The following is a 23,816-nucleotide window of genomic DNA, read 5'->3' on the forward strand; positions in this document are numbered from 1 at the left end:
CACTACAATGTCATTTTACAAAAAAGCAGACAGCTTCACAAACCAGTACACACAGAAACCACACAAACCAGTGGATCTGCCCCTCAGATTCTGTGTCACGCTCTCTGACATGCTCTCATGCTCTCACAGCACAAGTGTGGCTCAGAAGGTGCCAAAACAACAACATGTTTACAAGAGGACATATGAGCAGAGCAGATACCAGAGACAGATTTATTTATGCCCCACTTTAAGCTAAGAGGTCTGTGATGTCTCTAAATTCCCTCTAGCTCGGATTGGTTTCATGCAATTTCCCCGCGTTTATTCCTTTCCAGACGCAGACCCTATAGTCTGAGGAGACACATTTCTCTAGAGAGAGGGCATGTGTCAGAAATCTAAAATGGAAATACTTGTACTTTACTTAGTACTTCCATTCAATGCTACTTTGTTATTCTGCTCAACAGTTCAGAGGTAAATAATGTACTTCTACTCCACTACATGTATGTAATCCCTTTAGTTGCTAGGCAGATTAGGATGAATGAAGGTAAATATAATCTCCCTTAAATCAGACTGTAGTTCACCTGCAGTAAATCCAGCAGCTACCCTGCAGTATACAAAGCCATTCAAACTAGCTGCACCTTTACCAGCTCTGAGAACACTTTAATGATCAATCATTATAAAACATATCAGAGATATTATTCTGAAATGGACCAATCAGACAATGACTACTTTTACTGTCGCTACTTTAAGTACATTTAGAGGAGAGTACTTTCTACTTTCACTGGAGGAACATTTAGAATACTTTCACTGTGACAGAGTATTCCTACACTCTGGTACTTCTACTTTACTCAAGTACAAGACCTGAGTACTTCTACTTTACTCAAGTACAAGACCTGAGTACTTCTACTTTACTCAAGTACAAGATCTGAGTACTTCTACTTTACTCAAGTACAAGACCTGAGTACTTCTACTTTTATTCAAGAACAAGACCTGAGTACTTCTACTTTACTCAAGTACAAGACCTGAGTACTTCTACTCTACTCAAGTACAAGATCTGAGTACTTCTACTTTACTCAAGTACAAGATCTGAGTACTTCTACTTTACTCAAGTACAAGACCTGAGTACTTCTACTTTACTCAAGTACAAGATCTGAGTACTTCTACTTTACTCAAGTACAAGATCTGAGTACTTCTTCTTTTACTCAAGTACAAGACCTGAGTACTTCTACTTTACTCAAGTATAAGATCTGAGTACTTTTATACTGGTGGCAGAGGTCAAATGTACGTTGGAGGGTCCTGAGTTTCTTCAGTGTGTGTGTGTGTGTGTGTGTGTGTGTGTGTGCGTGTGTGTGCGTGTGTGCGTGTGTGTGCGTGTGTGTGTGTGTGTGCGTGTGTGTGTGTGTGTGTGTGTACCTCAGTCTCTCGGAGGCGTCTCCTCAGGCTGTCGCTGGAGTCCTCTTTGTTCTGCAGTCTCTCCAGCTCTCGCTCCATGCGATCTTTAGCCGCTCTCAGGCCCTGCAGCAGATCGGAGGCCTCGGCGCTGGCCTTCACTGACTGGGGGTTAACAGAAGACATGTCAACCCTGAAACTTCAACAGACATTTAATCAGATCAAGATCTCTACCTCCATTTTATTTTTCGTCCTGATTTTCCACTAAATGCATAAAAAGGTTTTGAATATTCATTTTTAGAACAAACACATTGAGGATGAAGTTATCTTCGTCGATGAGGCATGCGTGTTTGATTGCTAATAATGAGGCAGTAACTTTGGTTTGAATAGGACAGCTTACAGAGGAAATCTGAGTGTGCAGCCCATGAGTTATGAGAGGGGTCAGGGAGGGTAAAGAGAGTCGTCTGAAAGGTTAAACTGCAGCTACAGCTCGTGCATCATAAGCTCATATGAATTATTCATTAATGTTCCCGGGGAAAATACCTTGGTAAGTTTTTCTTGAAGTTCCTGGATCTTGCTCTGCTGCTCAGTGTTGGTCTGAAACACAGAACCAGTCCTTATGATGAGTACAGATTCATATCAAAGGTTATCATCCTCTGTTGAAACCCACATGAACATCAATCACAGAACCAAATCAGTTCATTTCCATCCAATGATTGCACTAGTGATGTCAGAAAATAGTGAAAGATATGCGTCCCAGCTTCTCAAATTCCAAGATTATACCTTAAAACATCTTTAATGATAAAAAAAAGGAGAAAAGAAGCAAACCTTCATTTTTAAGAAGCAAAGAAACAGCATTTTCTGACATTTTTGCATAAAAAAATGTCCTTTAACAAAGAACCAATGAGCAAAGTCGAAGGAAACGGTTGAATATTATTCTGTCTTTCTACTGTATCTTGCAGCTCATCAAATGAAATTCCATTCCTACCTTCTCCAACTTGCCGACCACCTCCTCTGAGTCTGCTTTGCTTTGCTCTTTGACCTGTGGAGATATAAGACACTGTAGTGAGTTAACTGTAAAGTAGGAACTTCAAAATGACTTCAAGTCTGTCATCAGATCTCTCGGACCGATCTACTTCCTGTTTGGTGTGTGTGTTTCTGAGGACACAAGTGATGTTGGTGCCCCGATTCGAACATATTGTAGCGACGGATAAATTAAGGCAGAAGATGTTATCTTTCACTCACAGCACAAGACTAGCCTAGACCTGTCCCGACAAGCCTCCTGTACACAGAGAGGAAGACCCACCCCTGTCGCTGCTGTGCCAATCACGAGGCCGCATGTTTCACGCCGGCTCTGTCAGTTTCCCTGTGATTGGCCGAGAGCCTATTCAGTCTAACTGACTAAGATTGCAATATTATTGAAAAGACGATTGTATTTTTTGAGATAGGCGCAGTTTAATATAACACCCAATGTTATACAATATATATGATAGGGAGGCCCTACTCCATCCCTCCATCAGTTTGGGGGTCCTTTGCCTGAGAAACGTTGAAGGCCCCTGCTCTAAACCATCCCCGTTCCTATGATCCCTCCGGGTCGGTACAGACCTTCTGCATCCTCTGCTGGTACTCGGCCGCCTTCCTCTTCAGATCCTCGCTGGACTGACGGGACTCCTTCAGCTCAGACTCGTACAGGTCGCTACGGCGACGGGCAGCTGACAGGTCCTCCTCCAGCTGCCGGATGGACACTCGCATCTCCTCCAGCTGAGCATGGTACTCCTGCAGGGAGGACAAGGAAACCGCCGGGTGAGAGAGGAGAGAGAGGAGAGGAGAGGAGAGGAGAGGAGAGGAGAGGAGAGGAGAGGAGAGGAGAGGAGAGAGATGAGAAGAGAAGAGAGGAGAGGAGAGGAGAGGAGAGGAGAGGAGAGGAGAGGAGAGGAGAGGAGAGGAGAGGAGAGGAGAGGAGAGGAGGGGAGAGGAGAGGGAATAGAGGAGAGGAGAGGAGAGGAGAAGAGAGGAGGGGAGAGGAGGGGGAGTAGAGGAGAAGAGGAGAGGAAAGGAACAGGGAGGGAGAATATGAAAGAAAAGGCAATTAGGGGAGGGGAGGGACAAGAGAAGGGACAAGAGGAGACGAAACAAGACCAGACAAGGTGAGAAGATGAGTCGAGACGAGAGGAAAGGGGATCAATAGCTCTACTCAAAAACGACTAAACAAGGAGCTTTAACATTTCAAAAAGGAGTATTTCCATGAGTGCTTTCCACTCAGTAGAGCACATAGGCCTCGAAGGACCTGGAATGGGGGGTCTCTTCAGACGTTCATTCAGTTAACATGGAGGAACAGTTTAGCCGTCGTTAAGAGAGCCCTTCCACCAGAGCAGCAAATGATGTGGGAAAGAGCTCTCCATCTGCCCAGAAGTTCTTTGAGCAGATCTGTTGAATCATTTAGGAACAAAGTCATTCATAAGAGATGCGTTTGAGACGTGCTGCCGATCCGGAACCTCACACCGTGAAAACCGCTCGATGGAGGTAATTAAAAAAGCTTGTATGAAAGCCATTACGTGTCAAATCTGCTGCAGAAAGACACATTTGTTCAGCCAGAGTCGCTCAATGCTCACGTCTGTCTGGGAGGAATTAGACACAGCCTAACAGATTTAGCCCCCTGTCTGTCAGGAGGGAGGCATCCTGCTGCAGAGTGACGCTCAGTCTCACGTTAGGACAACATCAGACTGACGGGGAACGGGCTTCAGATACAACCAGGAATCTCTGGTACACTTTACCACTTCGATCATTATGCAGGGTTCATAAAGAAGTCTAAAAAAGGATAAGGTGTGATTGCAAATACAACCTTTAAAGGCAGACCAATAATGTAAATGCAATGGCCAAGGGATGAATATGCATGTTTGTATTTTCTTATAATGTTTCAAATGTTTTAACACAAAATAAATACACTTGTTATTATTATGATTATTACACATTTTTCTTTCATTATTTTATTATTATTTGTTTTATTTTTCTCTGATTTTTTTATTGCCATCATTATTATTTAATTCGGTTTGAAAGGCATGTTTCCTTTGTTGTGTTTTTTATACTATATGCATAAAAAACACAACAAAAAAGTCCTTTCTAGACAAACTAAGTCAATAAATAAAAGCATTAAATAAATTGCAGCCTCATCCTAGAGTATAATTGTACACATATATGTGTTTTCCTCCTTTAGATGCAGTTAATTATCCATTCATGCACAACCTTAAGTGCCATTACCTTCTAACCTGAATTGCGTTCACACAGCCATCATATAAAGCCTGTTTTTCCCACAGCAGTTCTCCAGTGAAACTTCTCTTTGCATATGTCTGCAGGTCTTAATGGCTCTGGCACAGATTTCTTTTATTTAGAAATGAATAACCCCCCCCCCCCTCCCACAATCTCTACAGTTTGTTGATCCAACACTGCGAGCTTTCTGCAGGAAAATGATAAACAGTGCAGTGGTATGACAGAGCGTGGGAGACAGATGCTTTTCAAGATGAAATGCTGGATTTAGCCGGCGTAAATACCCTGCTGAGATCCACCAACGGGAACACAGAGCCGGGTAATACGCATGAGCGGGAAATTATCCTCGTAGATCTGAAGATGCAGACTACACTCTGCTTGATTTAATCATATTTTATCCCTATAAGGATTGCTTTGAGGCCTATTTCCAGCTTCCCACAGCCCAAAATAACCTTTACTCACACCTCCTGACAGAAAGAACATTGTTATGAATATCCTGCTGTCAGTGTTTAGCTTTAGCATGTGCCTGAACACCAGACACATCCTGACCTTTATTTGGTTAACCCCCGGACAATATACTGAGGTTTGGGAGCAATTCACACCACCAATGTCCAACCCGTGATCTAATAAGTCTAAAAAATCAAGAGTGAGGAGGAATACAAACTCACTCTCAGCTGTGCAGGCTCTCCTCCACATAGCAACATGCTGAAATTAGCACTAGCATATAGATGTGACTGAGGGAAAAGACACCTTTCCCCCAAAAAAGTTCCTCCTGAGGGATCCCCAGGGGCCTCAGTGCTTTAATAAGAAGCCTTAAAACCTCTTTGGCATATGGGAAATGGGAAGTCTGTGTTCAGCAATTTCTGCAACTTGTTCTGTCTAGCACTCTTTTCCCGTCACTTTTCATTTGCACAATTGAGCTCACCACATTAAAAGTGAGGAGACTGTCCAAAGTGGGCCTCCCTTAAATGCATTTGTACGAGTCATTGCATCAGGACAGCAGAGACGTGCGTCCACAGAGCATGGAGGTCAGAGAGGCGATGGGATGGAGGCGGCTCTTTGACCCGAGTCCGAGTGCAGCCATTCAGAACACGTTTGTCTTCAAACCACAGTTAAGCTCAAGTATCCTGAAGTGGAAAGCTACAAATAACACAATGGTGCTCGAGCCTATGGCCGAATGTATTTGCAGCATTAACAGCGTTCAGTCTGCGGTGATTTACGCAGAGAATATGCAGCTAATCAACTCAAGCATCTATTATTCCTACAGCTGACAAATGTGTCTTTGACCCTCAGACAACAGAACAGAACACACAGAAAGCATTTAAACACAAGTGGACATTCATGGTGAAGTGTAGTTAGTATAAAAAACGATGCACGCTCGATAATACCCACGATCACTCTTCAAAAATGAGTCTACAGAACCAGAGAAGGATCGGCAGGCAAAGGATGCTGTGTGATGAAGCACTGCACAACTTTTCTGCAGGTATTTATATCACAACTCAACTAAAGTATATACCTAAACCCTGCACCCCAACCCTAACCCTGATCCGTATCTGCTTCAAACCTGATCTGTAATTGACACTAACGTCACTGTGGTGGTGAAGACCGTGGGCATTTGGCCTGGGAACTGGAAGGCCACCAGTCAGAAGCAGAACGTAAATGTCCCCTCTGAGGGACCAGTAAGGGTTCCTTCTTCTTCTCTGTACCTCGCCTTACATATGCCACCACTGTTATCAATATGTGAATATACTGTAACGTCGTGCACTGCATCTGTGTTCATGTGTGCATTGACAATAAAGCTGAGTCTAATCCAAACATGACATCTATTGCACGTCTGTCTGTCCGTCCTGGGGGAGGGATACCCTCCTCTGTTGCTCTCCCCGAGGCAATTCCATTTTCTGTACATACTGTAAAGTCCTCGGAGACAAATGTAAATGTGTGATTTTGAACTTCATCAATTAGCTTTGATTGATTGAACTTTAATCCCCATGGTGTCTGTGTTTCTGTTGTGTTATATTTCAAAAAACACATGCAACCTTTACTCAAGATTTACTGAGCTGAGGTTCAAAGTCCCTTTTAAATTGCATTTTCTACCTCCTTTATGTTCAGTACATCATATTAAAAGCTGTCTTTTCCCCCAGTGTATAAACCCACAGGGTAATAAAGGCCCTCTCCAGGAACGGGTGCGTGCCTCTCAGTGGTTTCAGGGTCGGTTTATATCCACTGATTCTCTGTTCCTCCAGCAGTACGAGCTGCCCACTGCATCAGCGCTCCCAACACTCGTAGGTATAGGGCTCTCGTCACCATGGCAACGGTTTGCACAATGTATTGAGTGCTTGATAACCCGCGCTAGTGTAGGCTGAGGGAAAAAAAAACGACTGCTTTTTCTATTACCTTCTTTTTTCTGCAATTGAAAACAACAAATGGTGCATAACGGCAGGGAGAGGATTACTCACGCTCTCTATCTGTTGTCCTAAACTGTCAATCTCCTCATATGCACACACACTCATGCATGACACACACTCAGTAATTAAAGGCTGTGTGTACAGTAAGCCTCCCCTGTCTCTTCATACATCAACAGTTATCCTCGGAGGGAGCGTTGACCCAGCGGTCGCTTACAGGCTTTTATGAGTTTTTATAAGAGTGTAACACTTCCTATAATTATTCAGTCTGACGCGTTGCATCCACCATCATCCTTCCAGCTGGGGGAACGGTCTTAAAGGTGCTTTATGCTTACATTTAATGTATTTTGTATGACTTAATTTCACTGTTTTTTGTTGGTGTTTTAATAGGAGGAAGCGGAGTTTGTGGACACAGCGAGGTAGAAAGCCCCACAGAATGATTAAAAATAACTAATCAACTAAAAGGAGAATCGATCCACACTCTAAGGGAGATTAAGTGTGTTTCTTTCTTTCAATTTAATGAGCAATTTGTAAAGATTACCAGCTACTTCTATACTTTAGAAATATCTACTGCTACCCTTGTTTTTTTACCATGGTGTTGTTGGTACCCTTTAAAAAGTTCAAGGATCAAAAAGCTGCCATCACTAGGGAACTGCATGTGAGACATCTCTGAAAATGCAATACATGTACAGAGAGCTGCACATGCCTCATTAACACTTCCACCCACACACTCAGCCTCAGTGACCTGACCTGCTCCATCTGGCTGACATTATGATACTGCTTGATTTCTGCTTTATATACTGCAAATATGTTCCATTTGATTTTTGATTAATCTCTCTGTGTCAAACAATAGTTTAGGATACTTAGACATTTAGTTCAGCAGGAGAATCTCCACATACTAACATGTCTTTATGATTTCTGAAGTAAAAAGCCAATGTTGGGCTATAAAGGAACTACAGCACGGTCACATGACTTCACTTCACCGCCGCTAAGCTAAAGGCGGCTAATGTTGGGCTATAAAGGAACTACAGCACGGTCACATGACTTCGGGTCACCAGCGCTAAGCTAAAGGAGGCTAATGTTGGGCTATAAAGGAACTACAGCACGGTCACATGACTTCACGTCTCCACCGCTAAGCTAAAGGTGGCTAATGTTGGGCTATAAAGGAACTACAGCACGGTCACATGACTTCGGGTCACCAGCGCTAAGCTAAAGGCGGCTAATGTTGGGCTATAAAGGAACTACAGCACGGTCACATGACTTCACGTCACCAGCGCTAAGCTAAAGGCGGCTAATGTTGGGCTATAAAGGAACTACAGCACGGTCACATGACTTCACGTCACCACCGCTAAGCTAAAGGCGGCTAATGTTGGGCTATAAAGGAACTACAGAACGGTCACATGACTTCACGTCACCACCGCTAAGCTAAAGGCGGCTAATGTTGGGCTATAAAGGAACTGCAGCACGGTCACATGACTTCACGTCTCCACCGCTAAGCTAAAGGTGGCTAATGTTGGGCTATAAAGGAACTACAGCACGGTCACATGACTTCACGTCACCACGGCTAAGCTAAAGGCGGCTAATGTTGGGCTATAAAGGAACTACAGAACGGTCACATGACTTCACGTCACCACCGCTACGCTAAAGGCGGCTAATGTTGGCCGTGACGACGCTGTCTTTAGCGAGGTGTGTCCCTACCTGCTCTTTGATCTCTTGCAGCTTGTTGCTCTGCTCCCGGATGTCGTGCAGCAGCTGCAGAGCTTTATCGTCCTCCTGTGTCACCTCCATTCGAGCCTGCTCCAAACTGCGCTTCAGACTCTGAAACAAAACAGAAACAATGTTCAGTCCAAGTCTGTGTGTTCATTTAGATAAACTACACACTGTTTAAAGCAACAGCTCTGCAATGGTTACAGGACACATTTGAAACTCTTTAATCTAATATTACTAAATACACGAACGATTTGACTCCCGATTGACCAATCAGAATGGAGTATCCTAGTAAGTCGTGTAATAAGTATTGAGATAACACATTTTTGCAACTGTAAATGACATTTCTCCACACCTGTTTTATACACAAATCAAATGTTCTGCATATGTTTTACTTCTTTTCTCAGATATTTCTTTTGATCAACTTCCTGCCAAACTCTTCTCAGCTTCATCTAGTGGACTGAAAGAGATGAACTTGCAATATTTAAAGTGTATATAATAAAAGATCACTACTTTAAATCCATGCATTATTAAGTATTACCATGCCAAGTTCTGAGGTTATTCTGAACAGATGTGAGGGTCTGTGTGTGTGTGTGTGTGTGTGTGTGTGTGTGTGTGTGTGTGTGTGTGTGTGTGTGTGTGTGTGTGTGTGTGTGTGTGTGTGTGTGTGTGTGTGTGTGTGTGTGTGTGTGTGTTTGTGTGTGTGTGTGTGTGTGTGTGTGTGTGTGTGTGTGTGTATGCAGGGCTCACAGTGCATTCTGAGATGTAGGTGGCCAGGTCCTGCTCCAGGATGGTCCTCTGGGTCTCTGACGCCTTTAGCTCGATATCCTTCTGCTGCAGCACAGACTCCAGGTCAGACATCTTCCTCTGCACCAGAGAGATCTCCTGCTCGACCTGCGGTCACACACAGCATGAGACTCACTTTTAAACCCGAAATTAGATCTTTGATCCAATGTCTAATACTCGTTGTTTACAGAAATGTCTTTTATTTTGTTTCTTGGTTACAAAATAAACAAAATTAATAGATTTTTGTTTATTTTATTAAACAAATCTACAAATAAAATATCCACGTCTCTTCTTCAGTAAATTAAAGGTTTTGATTATATCTACAATTGTTTAAGGTATGGCCTGTTCTTCTTTAGTTCATATCCTTGTTTAGTGCTGCATGTCTTTGTTTTTATCATTTGAAACGACGGCCGTCCTGATAAATCTCTTTCAGTTGAAATAAAAGTGGAGATTTTCCCAGAAAGTTTAGTGAAATTCACTAGTTCTTTGGTCCCTAGTAGATTATGTTTTTTACAGCTTCCTTTGACAGTGTATCTGTGTTCAAGATGCTTTCTAACAGTCTAAGATATTAATAACAATATAAGTAACACTGCATTTGTGATTAGGTCTGCAAGACTGGAAGAAAATGACTAAATGTGATTATTTTTCAGTGATATTGCAACCCTTAATGCGATGTTTGAAAAGGATCTTTAGCAAAAATATGTTTTATTATCTCATAACATTTCATTTGTAGGCCAGGATATCTCTGCAGCTCCACAATACTTCCTTCAGCATTATATTTTAACACACATTTAGTATTTATTGGATATTGCACTTGTCCGTATTGTGATTTAGATTGATTTCGGTTAACTGTGCAGCCCCACTTGTGGTGTTTGAGTGTGTGAGTGTACAGGACTGCACGTGTCATTGGTAGCGATTGATGATACAATTAGCTCAGTCTTTAACGCATTAGGGCCTGTAGCACACACACACACACACACACACACACACACACACACACACACACACACACACACACACACACACACACACACACACACACACACACACACACACACACACACACACACACACACACAGTCAGATTGCAGGCACACACTCACAGCATCACGGCGCCACAGCATGGGGCTGGAGCCGCTTCTGGAATCCAACCTGACTGGAAAGCATCCCTAAGTATTTCTCATGTATTTACACACACTACCAGGATCTCTCAATGGAAACCATCACAAAGGCAGAGTTTGGTGGCATTGGGAAGCAGCGTGGGATCATGGGAGTTTGTGTTTGCAGTCAGCTCTCACTGTTAGGATTCCTATTTAATTCATCTTTCAGAAGACTTTTAATTGGAGCTGAATTAAGTCTCTTCCTCTCCAAAACACAACAGATGGGCCGATTTAAATAGATTTTAACACTGAATACAGCTTTTCAAGAGAGGGGGGGAGAGGAGAGGAGGGGAGGGGAGAGGAGAGAGGAGATGAGATGAGATGAGATGAGAGGAGAGGAGAGGAGAGGAGAGGAGAGGAGAAGAGAGGAGAGGAGAGGATAGGAGAGGAGAAGAGAGGAGAGGAAAGGAGAGGAGAGGAGAGGAGAGGAGAGGAGAGGAAAGGAAAGGAGAGGAGAGGAAATGGAATGGAAAACCGTTTTTATTTTCTTCCCATCTTCAAAACAATGGGCGACTGAAGCAGCTTTACTTTAGAAATCTGAGTTTTTTTTATGCAGTGTGGCGGTCGCTAACGTTAGCTCAGCATGTTTCTCTGATAACTTCAGTTCCACACGTCCTAAGAGTAAAAACCTGGAGTAGTTTTCCACAAAAGGAGTAATAAAAATCAATGATAACACGTGTTTTAATGGAGGGACAGAATGATGAGAGATGTTTGGGAGGAAAGATGTTATTTTCAGTCGTTAAAAAAGTGAATAACTTTAATGTGTTTAATCATTTCAATTCAAGATCATGTTACCCTTTAATGATATATTATATATATCATTAATATATATATATATATATATATATATATATATATATATATATTTCTTAGCAGTTGCTGTACTTTAGTAGTTTGTAGTGTAGCCTGTACAGCTAAAGATGTATGCAACAATTGGCCCCAATATCACACATAGTCAGAGAATAATATGGACTTTAAAGATAGATAAAACACACACACACACACACACACACACACACACACACACACACACACACACACACACACACACACACACACACACACACACACACACACACACACACACACACACACACACACTGACGAACAGATGATTTGTGGAAACAAACTCTTACCATGTGAAGAGTAATACCTGTGACATGTGTCCGGAAATGTTCTGATTTGAGTGTTTGATGAGACTTATCGGGAGGAGACGGTGTTTGCAGAGAGTCGGTGGAAGCAGTCGCTGATCTGTGGGAGAGAGGAGGGAGAAACACAATGGACAAAACAGTTCTTATGAACAACCTCTCCTGGAGCCTGGAGGCTGACTCATGCTCTGATGTAACACACTTATCTTTTATAATCATACAGTATAGATAAGACTTCAATTTCAATAACTAATCCCACACATGGGTTCTGATGTAGCGTCTCTACTTTAAAGAGTCCTCTCCTGATGCTCAGGTGTATATCAGTATGTAGCGTCTCTACTTTAAAGAGTCCTCTCCTGCTGATGTTCAGGTGTATATCAGTATGTAGAGTCTCTACTTTAAAGAGTCCTCTCCTGCTGATGTTCAGGTGTATATCAGTATGTAGTGTCTCTACTTTAAAGAGTCCTCTCCTGCTGATGTTCAGGTGTATATCAGTATGTAGTGTCTCTACTTTAAAGAGTCCTCTCCTGCTGATGTTCAGGTGTATATCAGTATGTAGAGTCTCTACTTTAAAGAGTCCTCTCCTGCTGATGTTCAGGTATATATCAGTATGTAGTGTCTCTACTTTAAAGAGTCCTCTCCTGCTGATGTTCAGGTGTATATCAGTATGTAGAGTCTCTACTTTAAAGAGTCCTCTCCTGCTGATGTTCAGGTGTGTATCAGTATGTAGTGTCTCTACTTTAAAGAGTCCTCTCCTGCTGATGTTCAGGTGTATATCAGTATGTAGTGTCTCTACTTTAAAGAGTCCTCTCCTGCTGATGTTCAGGTGTATATCAGTATGTAGAGTCTCTACTTTAAAGAGTCCTCTCCTGCTGATGTTCAGGTGTATATCAGTATGTAGTGTCTCTACTTTAAAGAGTCCTCTCCTGCTGATGTTCAGGTGTATATCAGAATGTAGAGTCTCTACTTTAAAGAGTCCTCTCCTGCTGATGTTCAGGTGTATATCAGTATGTAGTGTCTCTACTTTAAAGAGTCCTCTCCTGCTGATGTTCAGGTGTATATCAGAATGTAGAGTCTCTACTTTAAAGAGTCCTCTCCTGCTGATGTTCAGGTGTATATCAGTATGTAGTGTCTCTACTTTAAAGAGTCCTCTCCTGCTGATGTTCAGGTGTATATGCAGGCCTTAAACATGAATGGTGATTAAATTCAGACACAATCATTAACTTCTTGTACTTTGTTTGTATGGTATAGTCCAGATATAAGAAGGATTGTCTTATAAATACAAAAATAAATTAATACATTTAATGCACATGATTGGATCTGAAGATTGGAAAAGGAAAACAATGAAGAGAATATTTCTAATAAATCTCACAACTCCATGAGGGACAGTATCCAGCAGCTTTAGACATTAGAGAGATTCTTTAATTACAAATAGCTAATCAAGCAGTCACGCCAATTATTAATTACATTTCAAAAGCAAATTGCAATTCTGACTAACACCACAGTAATTAGCAATCAGGCAGGGAGGACGTATAACACTTATTCACAGATGACTAGCAGATAGAATATGTTGTTCGCAGGAGAAGAAACATACTGTGCTGACCAAATCTACACTGATATTCTCGCTTACCGGCGAGGCTATAAATAGCCGGCTTGTGTTCACACAACAGCCTTCTTTTACCACCGCTGGATATATTTGGCAGCTTTTGTGATGGTGAGGCAGGCGGCAGAATGAGCGGCAGAGGGAGAAGTTCTATTAAAAGCAGAGGCTCACCTCCCACTCCTCCCTACAGTAACACGCTCCACTCATGAGGACTCCAGTGTGGATTTACTGCAGCAGTATGGAGTATTATCACATATATTTTCCTTTTTTGACTGTGCTTTAAAGAGTGGTGCAGGGATGACATATTATTGTACGGATAAGAGCTACACTTGAGTTGATACTGTGGCAAATAGAAGTTTATGATACTCAGACGTTTTGTTCAGCAGGATAATCTCCACATATTAAAACCAATTTATGATTTCTGAACTAAAAAGCTAATGTTGGGCTATAAAGGAACTACAGCACGGTCACATGACTTCAGGTCACCACCGCTAAGCTAAAGGTGGCTAATGTTGGGCTATAAAGGAACTACAGCACGGTCACATGACTTCACGTCACCACCGCTAAGCTAAAGGAGGCTAATGTTGGGCTATAAAGGAACCACAGCACGGTCACATGACTTCACGTCACCACCGCTAAGCTAAAGGTGGCTAATGTTGGGCTATAAAGGAACTACAGCACGGTCACATGACTTCACGTCACCACCGCTAAGCTAAAGGAGGCTAATGTTGGGCTATAAAGGAACCACAGCACGGTCACATGACTTCAGGTCACCGCCGCTAAGCTAAAGGCGGCTAATGTTGGGCTATAAAGGAACTACAGCACGGTCACATGACTTCACGTCACCACCGCTAAGCTAAAGGAGGCTAATGTTGGGCTATAAAGGAACTACAGCACGGTCACATGACTTCAGGTCACCGCCGCTAAGCTAAAGGTGGCTAATGTTGGGCTATAAAGGAACCACAGCACGGTCACATGACTTCACGTCACCACCGCTAAGCTAAAGGCGGCTAATGTTGGGCTATAAAGGAACTACAGCACGGTCACATGACTTCACGTCACCACCGCTAAGCTAAAGGAGGCTAATGTTGGGCTATAAAGGAACTACAGCACGGTCACATGACTTCAGGTCACCGCCGCTAAGCTAAAGGTGGCTAATGTTGGGCTATAAAGGAACTACAGCACGGTCACATGACTTCAGGTCACCGCCGCTAAGCTAAAGGAGGCTAATGTTGGGCTATAAAGGAACTACAGCACGGTCACATGACTTCACGTCACCACTGCTAAGCTAAAGGAGGCTAATGTTAGGCGAGATGACGTTTAGTCGTCTTATTTAGACACTTGTTAGCAACCTCCGTTTTTAAATTCACCAGTGGGTTATTTACTGGACTCATTCCTTCCTCACTTTGAGTAAAGTCTCTTTGACCAGCATACTGCAGAGAAGATCACATCAGTAGCATCTGCTTCAAAAACAAAGCAAAGCAGACAATGCGGATAAACAAACGGAGATCACGATTCTCCAGGGATGACGGTGGTGCTTGCTAATATTTGCCCAGAAATGTCACTGATGTAGTCATTATGCTTGGAGGGTCATCTGAGGGGTGAGCTGTTCAGTCACACAGCAGGCCACACAGAATGTGCTGCATCAGAATACTGCCTGGTCTTCATGTTATATCAGCGGGACATGATGCAGGAGCAGGTGGCGTCAAACGGGTGACGATGGCATGAGCGGCGTGTTAGCTGAGGTAAGAGTTACCCTGCAGCCTGCTGATCTTCAGCCTGGAAGCACATTGCATCAACAGGTGTTCGGTTTGGATTACATGTCAAATTATACTGGATCTAAAACCAGTTTGCAAGGTGGGTGGAGAAACATTTAAACCTTGCAGGTGAGATCCCTAGAAGGTGTTCACAGAAGCCATATTTTACTCCTAGTTCATGTCTCATGGTGGCTTACATCTATATGTTCTTAGACACTACTAACCAGACATGTGACTTCATTCATAAGTATAGTTAATTCAAGTCAAGTGCCCCCTTAAATCTGTAGTTGTACTGGCAATATCCCGTCTCTATGACGAGAAATAATGGTAATACTAGGAGAACATTCAATACCATGATCGGTCGGAAATAAATGTGAATATTCTGAGGATATTAGAGGATTGACTACCAGTGCTTTCACAAATTACATCAGCATTGTGGATTTAATGACTATGTGGCATGGGAAACTAGAAAAATAACAACTAGAGCCGTCTGGTAAATTCAGAAAAGGACATTACTTCACTGTGATGCCGCCTTTAAAACCAGGACAAGACACTTACGAGAGATTGTGATATAAGACGATATGTCGATCATTTGAACACTGAAATACTGACAGTAAGACTACAGCGTAATCAAACAGATAACTTAAGACAATTAGTTTATTAAGTATTCATCTAACATGGCAAAGAGGAGCTTAAGTGACCGGTTATTCCACCAATCATGACACTGCCATTAGCTGCTAATGATACACAGACACTTGTTATGTTATCATTGCAATTGTTAAACTTTTTCAATATGAACTTAAAGCATGGAATGGACAGAGACACGCCATTGGAGTCATTGCAAGTTATCATACGCAGAGCCTAACTGGAGTCCAAGTCCCAATGACAAGAGTCCACACCTATCATGCTTCTTAACAATGAGCTGAACTTCTTCAACAGGCAGCCAGTGGAAGAGTCCGTTACAGGGTGCCATCCTAGCATGCGGCAGCAGATGGGGCTCAGATCTGGCTGTCTTCCTCTCGGACTCGAGTGCTAACTGACTGCCCATAATGAGCCAATCCACAGACTGAGCAGCTGGGCCCCTCCTGCAATAATGAGCTCGCTGAAAGCAATCACCAATAACTTTTCTCTTAAAGGCTCAGTGAAATGACAGGAGACACGGTTCATATTCTGCTCGTAACTTAAACTTGTTTCCATCATAGGATGTGACTGTTACCTGCGATTAAATGGGAGTTATTAGTCTCATACTGAAGAAATATGACAGGCTCATAGGCAGAAGTCAGGCGTGAGGTCTAAAAAGTGATAAACTAGATAAAGGGTGGAGTAAGGGGTGATGTATGAGACTCAAACCGTTAGCTTTTCATGAAAGAACTTTTTTCTAAACATAAACAAATGTCTAGTATTGCTGCATTATCCTGAAGAAATTCTACTTTAGTTTAGGTTCTAGTTTAGTTCCCTTAATGTTTAGATTCTAGTTTAGTTCCCTTAATGTTTAGATTCTAGTTTAGTTCCCTTAATGTTTAGATTCTAGTTTAGTTCTCTTAATGTTTAGATTCTAGTTTAGTTCCCTTAATGTTTAGATTCTAGTTTAGTTCTCTCAATGTTTAGATTCTAGTTTAGTTCCCTTAATGTTTAGATTCTAGTTTAGTTCCCTCAATGTTTAGATTCTAGTTTAGTTCCCTTAATATTAAGATTCTAGTTTAGTTCCATTAATGTCAATATTCTAGTTTAGTTCCCTAAATGTAAATATTCTAGTTTAGTTCCCTAAATGTAAATATTCTAGTTTAGTTCCCTAAATGTAAATATTCTAGTTTAGTTCCCTAAATGTAAATATTCTAGTTTAGTTCCCTTAATGTTTAGATTCTAGTTTAGTTCTCTTAATGTTTAGATTCTAGTTTAGTTCCCTTAATGTTTAGATTCTAGTTTAGTTCCCTCAATGTTTAGATTCTAGTTTAGTTCCCTTAATATTAAGATTCTAGTTTAGTTCCATTAATGTCAATATTCTAGTTTAGTTCCCTAAATGTAAATATTCTAGTTTAGTTCCCTAAATGTAAATATTCTAGTTTAGTTCCCTAAATGTCAATATTCTACTTTAGTTCCCTAAATGTCAATATTCTAGTTTAGTTCCCTAAATGTAAATATTCTAGTTTAGTTCCCTTAATGTCAATATTCTAGTTTAGTTCCCTAAATGTAAATATTCTACTTTAGTTCCCTAAATGTAAATATTCTAGTTTAGTTCCCTAAATGTCAATATTCTACTTTAGTTCCCTAAATGCCAATATTCTAGTTTAGTTCCCTAAATGTAAATATTCTAGTTTAGTTCCCTTAATATCAATAATTTAGTTTAGTTCCCTAAATGTCAATATTCTAGTTTAGTTCCCTAAATGTAAATATTCTAGTTTAGTTCCCTAAATGTAAATATTCTAGTTTAGTTCCCTAAATGTCAATATTCTACTTTAGTTCCCTAAATGTCAATATTCTAGTTTAGTTCCCTAAATGTAAATATTCTAGTTTAGTTCCCTAAATGTCAATATTCTAGTTTAGTTCCCTAAATGTAAATATTCTACTTTAGTTCCCTAAATGTCAATATTCTAGTTTAGTTCCCTAAATGTAAATATTCTAGTTTAGTTCCCTTAAAGTAAAGATTTAGGTTTAGTTCCCTTAAAGTAAATTCCCTTAAAGTAAAGATTTAGGTTTAGTTCCCTTAAAGTAAAGATTTAGTTTAGTTCCCTTAAAGTAAAGATTTAGGTTTAGTTCCCTTAAAGTAAAGATGTAGGTTTAGTTCCCTTAAAGTAAAGATTTAGGTTTAGTTCCCTAAATGTCAATATTCTAGTTTGGTTCCCTTAATATCAATAATTTAGTTTAGTTCCCTTAATGTAAAGATTTAGGTTTAGTTCCCTTAAAGTAAAAATTTGGGTTTAGTTCCCTAAATGTAAATATTGTAGCTTAGTTCCCTAAATGTAAAGATTTAGGTTTAGTTCCCTTAAAGTAAAGATTTGGGTTTAGTTCCCTAAATGTAAAGATTTAGGTTTAGTTCCCTTAAAGTAAAGATTTAGGTTTAGTTCCCTTAATGTAAAGATTTGGGTTTAGTTCCCTAATGTAAAGATTTAGGTTTAGTTCCCTTAAAGTAAAGATTTAGGTTTAGTTCCCTTAAAGTAAAGATTTAGGTTTAGTTCCCTTAAAGTAAAGATTTAGGTTTAGTTCCCTTAAAGTAAAGATTTAGGTTTAGTTCCCTTAAAGTAAAGATTTAGGTTTAGTTCCCTTAATGTAAAGATTTAGGTTTAGTTCCCTAAATGTAAAGATGTGTTTAAAGATGTTAGCAATAACCACTGATACCCCCCATTGATTCAGCTGATCATCTGAGCTGGGTGTTCCTGTCAAAAAGATACTACATTTTTTTGGTTAGCAATATAATTACAGTCCCTTCGATCAGGAATATTTCCACAATGACTGTTTGTTTCTGAGAACAGAAACATTGAGAGGAACATTGGCTCTTTTTCGTGGGCTGAATAATGTGTGCTGCTGTGTGAGTCAGAGTTGTTGAAGAGGAGGAGAGTGGAAGGAGGTTGCATCCCAGTCATGGTGTTGCTCTACATTCAGTCTGAAGGTGACCAGGGGCCAGAGGTGCTCCTGCAGGTCTGTGGGCGGCGGTGAATCACACACCTGTTGCAACACTAGTGGAACAGATTATTCTCCAAAAACAAGCTCACAACCCCAACCCCCCTTTCAGCTAGGGCTGCACAACTAATCAAATATTAATCACGGACATTATTTGGGTTTCTCACGACTAAATGAACCTTTTGCACTGTGGTTTTCAAATTTGAAATGCATGCTCTGCTTAGAAATCCCAAATGCTGTGGCTGCAGAAATAAACAAGAGAGAGCGAAATGAAAAAGCACTTAAGGTGTCACAATTTGAGACAAAGACTGGTACATTAGCAGGAATGTAGGCAACACAACATCAAAGTGGAAGCTGTGCTCTTAAAGTTTAATCAGAAGGTTCAAAACTGTGAATGGATAATTGTGATCAATGATTGTGATCTCAGTCCATAATTCAGCTAAGTCATCATGATTATCATTTTGGTTAAATAAGGAGCCTTTCTTCCAGCACATCCTCGAGATCCAGATCATTCAGATCCTTGGTATGAAGTCTAGAGAAGGTTATCCTGCACTGATCCCTATGGCGTCTCAGACAAAGAATCGGTGCTCGATATTACGTTCTTGGAGGCACATTATAGGCTTAGTGAATTTGCATTGATTTCCCCAAATCATGCACGTGGAAATCTGCTTTTTGAAACTTCCAAATGTATCTTTGAAAAGGAGCACATTTTGCAAAGTTTACACGAAAGTTTTGACGACAGAATTGAAGTTGCTGTGAGCGAAACACCAGCTACCTACACTATATGTGTGGCCTTGAAGGTCAATCCAACAACAGTCTTACAGACTCATTGGTACATATTGATCAGAAAGAGCAACAGAAGTCTCTTCCATTAACACCCTTAACTCCAACAAGCGCTGAATGGCCCCACACATGCGATATATGAGGGCAAACCTCCAGGATTAAACGTATTCTAATAGAACAGATATTGCTGCTCTATTAGAAAGCTACATGCTATTTATTTTAAGAGAGAGAGTAAGCTGATGTTTACGTAGCGTTTATCATGTGTTTGTTAAATGCACTTATTTGCATTCTGTACAATAACAATAAGTCGTTCTGCAATTTCTTAGAAGGAAGCATTTTAAGAAACACTGATCATCACTGCATCAAAGCCAAATGTATAAACTAATTAAAGCCTTAAAGGGGACTTATGCTAATTTTCAGCTTGAGATTTGTATTTTTGCCTCTACTTTGACATGTCATACTGCCGGCACCTCTTCTCACTCCTTTAAACCCCTTAATTTGTACTTAATATACTGAAAGTTGCACTAAATAACGCATTCAATGGATATTTATTCCCCATTTTACGGTTCCTTTACCCACCAAAATAGTACTCTAGTGATAGAATATATTAAAGAATCAAAACACTTGTGCACATTATATGTTGTACTTCTGATGGTGAACTATTAGCACACTTTCATTATATTTAAGTAGAAAGTTAAAAGTCAAAAAACAAAGGAGTCAAATTGAGGCATTTCAGGCAAGTGTGTGGGAGAGAAACTCCCTCTGGAACACTTTTTAGCCTTTGCAGACCCTTTACATGCACCAAACCCCATATAACACACTACAGGAAAGGGAACACCCCCCGAAACATAAAAAGGCCTCAAAAAAAGTAACATTTTTCCCTTTAAATTGTACAGTAGGAGTTTGAAGTGGCACAGAAGGAAAACACTGATGACAAGGTGGGTAAATATGGCTCTACAGCTCGATGCTCCGTCACCTGTAGTACTCGGGAGTTGACAGAATATCACACTCTATAAAAGTATGCTGAGCACTTGCAAAAGCACTCCATCATTATATCACAAATCCAAACGACAGAGGGGATCAGTGTGGGCTTTAAAGGAGGCTTCTGGGAGAACCACACTTGAGGATATGGAGCTCTCTCTCATCACAACTCAAACCTCCATCGACACAAAGCAGAGGATATCATCCCTCTCTCTTTCTGACAACGCGCAGGTGTGTCTCATTTCCTCTGTTTCATCCAACACCAATTCAATGTGTCTCCACAAACAGGTCAACTGATTAAAACAAACAACAACAGATGTGACTGACCTCTCCTGGAGAACTTTTAAAGACGACATGTTTTTTAACTTAAATCACACCGCCGGGCCGAAAAAGAAGGTCCCCCTCTAATACCCGTTGGACCGCCGTTAGCTTTGATTACGGCACGCATTCGCTGTGGCATCGTTTCCACGAGCTTCTGCAACGTCTCAACATTTATTTCTGTTCATTTTTGATCTTGTATTGATGACGGGAGATTCGGACCACTGATCAAAGTCTCCTCCAGCACATCCCAAAGACTCTCAATGGGGTTCAGGTCTGGACTCTGGGGGGGCCGATCCATGTGTGGAAAGATGTCTCATGCTCCCTGAACCAGTCTCTCACAGTCTGAGCCCGATGGATCCTGGCATTGTCCTCTTGGAACATGCCCGCTCTATCAGGGAAGAAGAGATCCATGGATGGAATAACCTGGTCCTTCAGTATATTCAGGGAGTCAGCTGACCTCATTCTTTGGGCACGTTGCTGAACCTAGACCAGACCAACTGCAGCAACCCTAGATCATAGCCGGGCAGTGTGTATTATCCTGTTGGTGCACTTGATACTGATATATACCAGAGATCACGATACAGGTCAAATATGCGACACTGTTGTTGAATAGTGTGGTTTTGTTTTTTGCTAATACTTTCTTTCAAAAACTCAAATTCCTGAAGGGACTCTCATCACAGACTATTGCGACTTATTTGTCTTGCTGGTTTCGTACAGAAGAGGACGAGGGCCATGTGTGAAGAAGATCTGACCAAAAAGGGTTTTGTTCATGTAAGACAATTTGAACTTTACTCTCAGAATTTTTGCAGAATTTTGACTTTTTTCTGAACTTGAATTTATTACTCAGAATTTTGACTTTTTTTTCATTTCAATTCTTAATTTCCTGAGTGGGAATGAAACATTGTGTGATGACACCCATTTTATTCAACAGCTATTATCTATTATTTTATTTTATTTTTTGGGAAGACATTAAACGTGTAAATGCTTTTTGTAGATTATTCAAAACCCCACTCACATAACAAATCATGATCAGATTTTCCGTTACATCCCAATTTCAATTAAAAAAATACATATATAATGCAGCCCTAGTGTAGCCCCATCTTAATGCAGAAAGTCTGAGTCGCCTGAGATTTATTTTTCAGCTTTACAGACCTGTCGATTAAATCAATTAATCAATTAGTCCAGAAAATGTGTTTGGGCCACTGCCCTGCTATTCGCTACCATCCTCCATCTATCTATGAATCATGTTCTGTGTCTCTCCAACAATCTGTTCATTAAAATTCTGTTTGGTTCTGCCTGAGAAGTCCCTGTCAGTGCTGTAATTCGTGATCCAGCTGAAGAGGCCGCAGAAAGAAGCAGCAAGCTTCCTTCACCTCTCCTCCACCCTTGGCAAAACCTGCTGTTACCATAGAGATACTTTCCTGCAACCACAGTCTTCCTCTTGTCACACTTTCTACATCTGACTTTCTATATTCCTATCTTCTCAAATCCACATTCGCCTTCCCACATGGGGGCTTACGGAGAGTATTTGGGAAACCACTGCTTATAATAGATCCAGATAAACTCCAAAACTTCCTCAGTCCTTGGGTACACCATCTGATGTCCCAGAACCCCTCAGCCTAACCCAAAACATTACAGAGGTGGAACCCAAAGCAGTGATAGCCATGAGTGTCAGTCTGACTTTTTCTCAGGATTTTGACTTTTCTTTTTCAGAATTTGACTTATTTTTAGAATCCCAACTTTTTCCCCAAAATGTTGCTTCATGCCACATGAAGAGAGATGGGCCAACAGAGCATTGTGACTTTGTCCGAATTACGACTTTTATCTGAATTTTGACTTTTATCTCAAAATGTCGAAATCCGAGTCCGGGTGCAATATGAAGTGATGACACCTGCTTATAAAATACCTCCAGATAAACTTCAAAACTTCCCCAGTCTTGGTGTACAATCATCTGATTCCTCAAGGGGAAAAAAAAGCATGCATTAGTGTCATTACGACTCTAAAAACAGCTCAGAGTTTGAACTCCACCCCGAGGAGTGATAGGCATCTGTGTGAGTGCAGGCTACAGGAAGAGAGCTGGGCAAACAGAGCGTCTCAGTGTCGTGACCGAGGACAGAGACGAGAGACAGCGGCTGCACAAAGCTACCAACGCTACCTCATCAATCCTCCGCTGCTGTCACTCAATCAGTCCGCTCCAACATGCTGACATGGAGAACACAACAACGCACCGAAGCAGGCAAACACACTCCCCCCCCCCCTTCCGTTCTTTAGCTGAATAATAAGTAGATAACACAGCACTTACTCAGGGACTGCTACAGCTTGCAGCTTTTCTCCGAAGCTCCTCAGACGCGGCACCTCCTCGTCCAGTAAGCCCGATCATGTGGGGTCTCCCTGGGAAGCCACCAGCCAGAATGAGAGCTTCGCTGGTTCATCAAATTCGGGGATGTCATCCTCACTGGGGAGGAGGGGAGAGAGAGGAGCCGAGGGGAGAGAGAGAAAGGGAGAGAGATGTGTTGTGGCAGAGACTACAGAGAGCGACAGTGAAATGGTTTGTAGAGTAATGCAGCAGATCACATACTGTAGAGAGAGAAGAAGCTCCCACCTCTCTCTCTCTCTCCTCCCTCACCCGTCCCACCCCCTAACTCCTTCCTCCTCTCCTCGTACTGCAGCAGCCGTCACTAATCACAACGATTTATGCTGTTCGACACACTCAGCTCCCAAACTACTGAACATGATGTCAACGGCTACTCTAACTGTGCGGCTCATTAGAGACTCACCACAGTAACCCTGGAGCACACCTCCATGATGAGCAGAGAGGAAGAGGAGGAGGTGTGCAGCCAGACTCCCTCTCGTCTGCAAGAAGATTTAAGAAGAAGTTCAGATGCTGGCATGAAGGCTGTATACTGTATATGAGATGATGT

The 23,816-nt window shown here is 41.5% G+C and overlaps 1 protein-coding gene across 1 annotated transcript in view; it reads right to left on the reverse strand.

Moving 5' to 3' along the window:
* The window catches only part of LOC134873388 (citron Rho-interacting kinase), a 65,180-nt gene extending 41,740 nt beyond the window's left edge, over positions 1-23,440 (reverse strand). The window contains exons 1-8 of the mRNA XM_063896941.1: positions 23,198-23,440; positions 11,838-11,935; positions 9,489-9,632; positions 8,730-8,849; positions 2,971-3,141; positions 2,354-2,407; positions 1,909-1,962; positions 1,390-1,530 (exon numbers count right to left, since the gene is read on the reverse strand). Of these exons, the coding sequence (XP_063753011.1) occupies positions 1,390-1,530; positions 1,909-1,962; positions 2,354-2,407; positions 2,971-3,141; positions 8,730-8,849; positions 9,489-9,632; positions 11,838-11,846 (693 nt within the window). The 5' untranslated portion in view covers positions 11,847-11,935; positions 23,198-23,440. The remainder of the gene's footprint in view (positions 1-1,389; positions 1,531-1,908; positions 1,963-2,353; positions 2,408-2,970; positions 3,142-8,729; positions 8,850-9,488; positions 9,633-11,837; positions 11,936-23,197) is intronic.
* Between the last annotated feature and the right edge of the window lie 376 nt (positions 23,441-23,816).

The sequence above is a fragment of the Eleginops maclovinus genome, chromosome 12 (assembly GCF_036324505.1).
Source record: "Eleginops maclovinus isolate JMC-PN-2008 ecotype Puerto Natales chromosome 12, JC_Emac_rtc_rv5, whole genome shotgun sequence".
Lineage (NCBI taxonomy): Eukaryota > Metazoa > Chordata > Actinopteri > Perciformes > Eleginopidae > Eleginops > Eleginops maclovinus.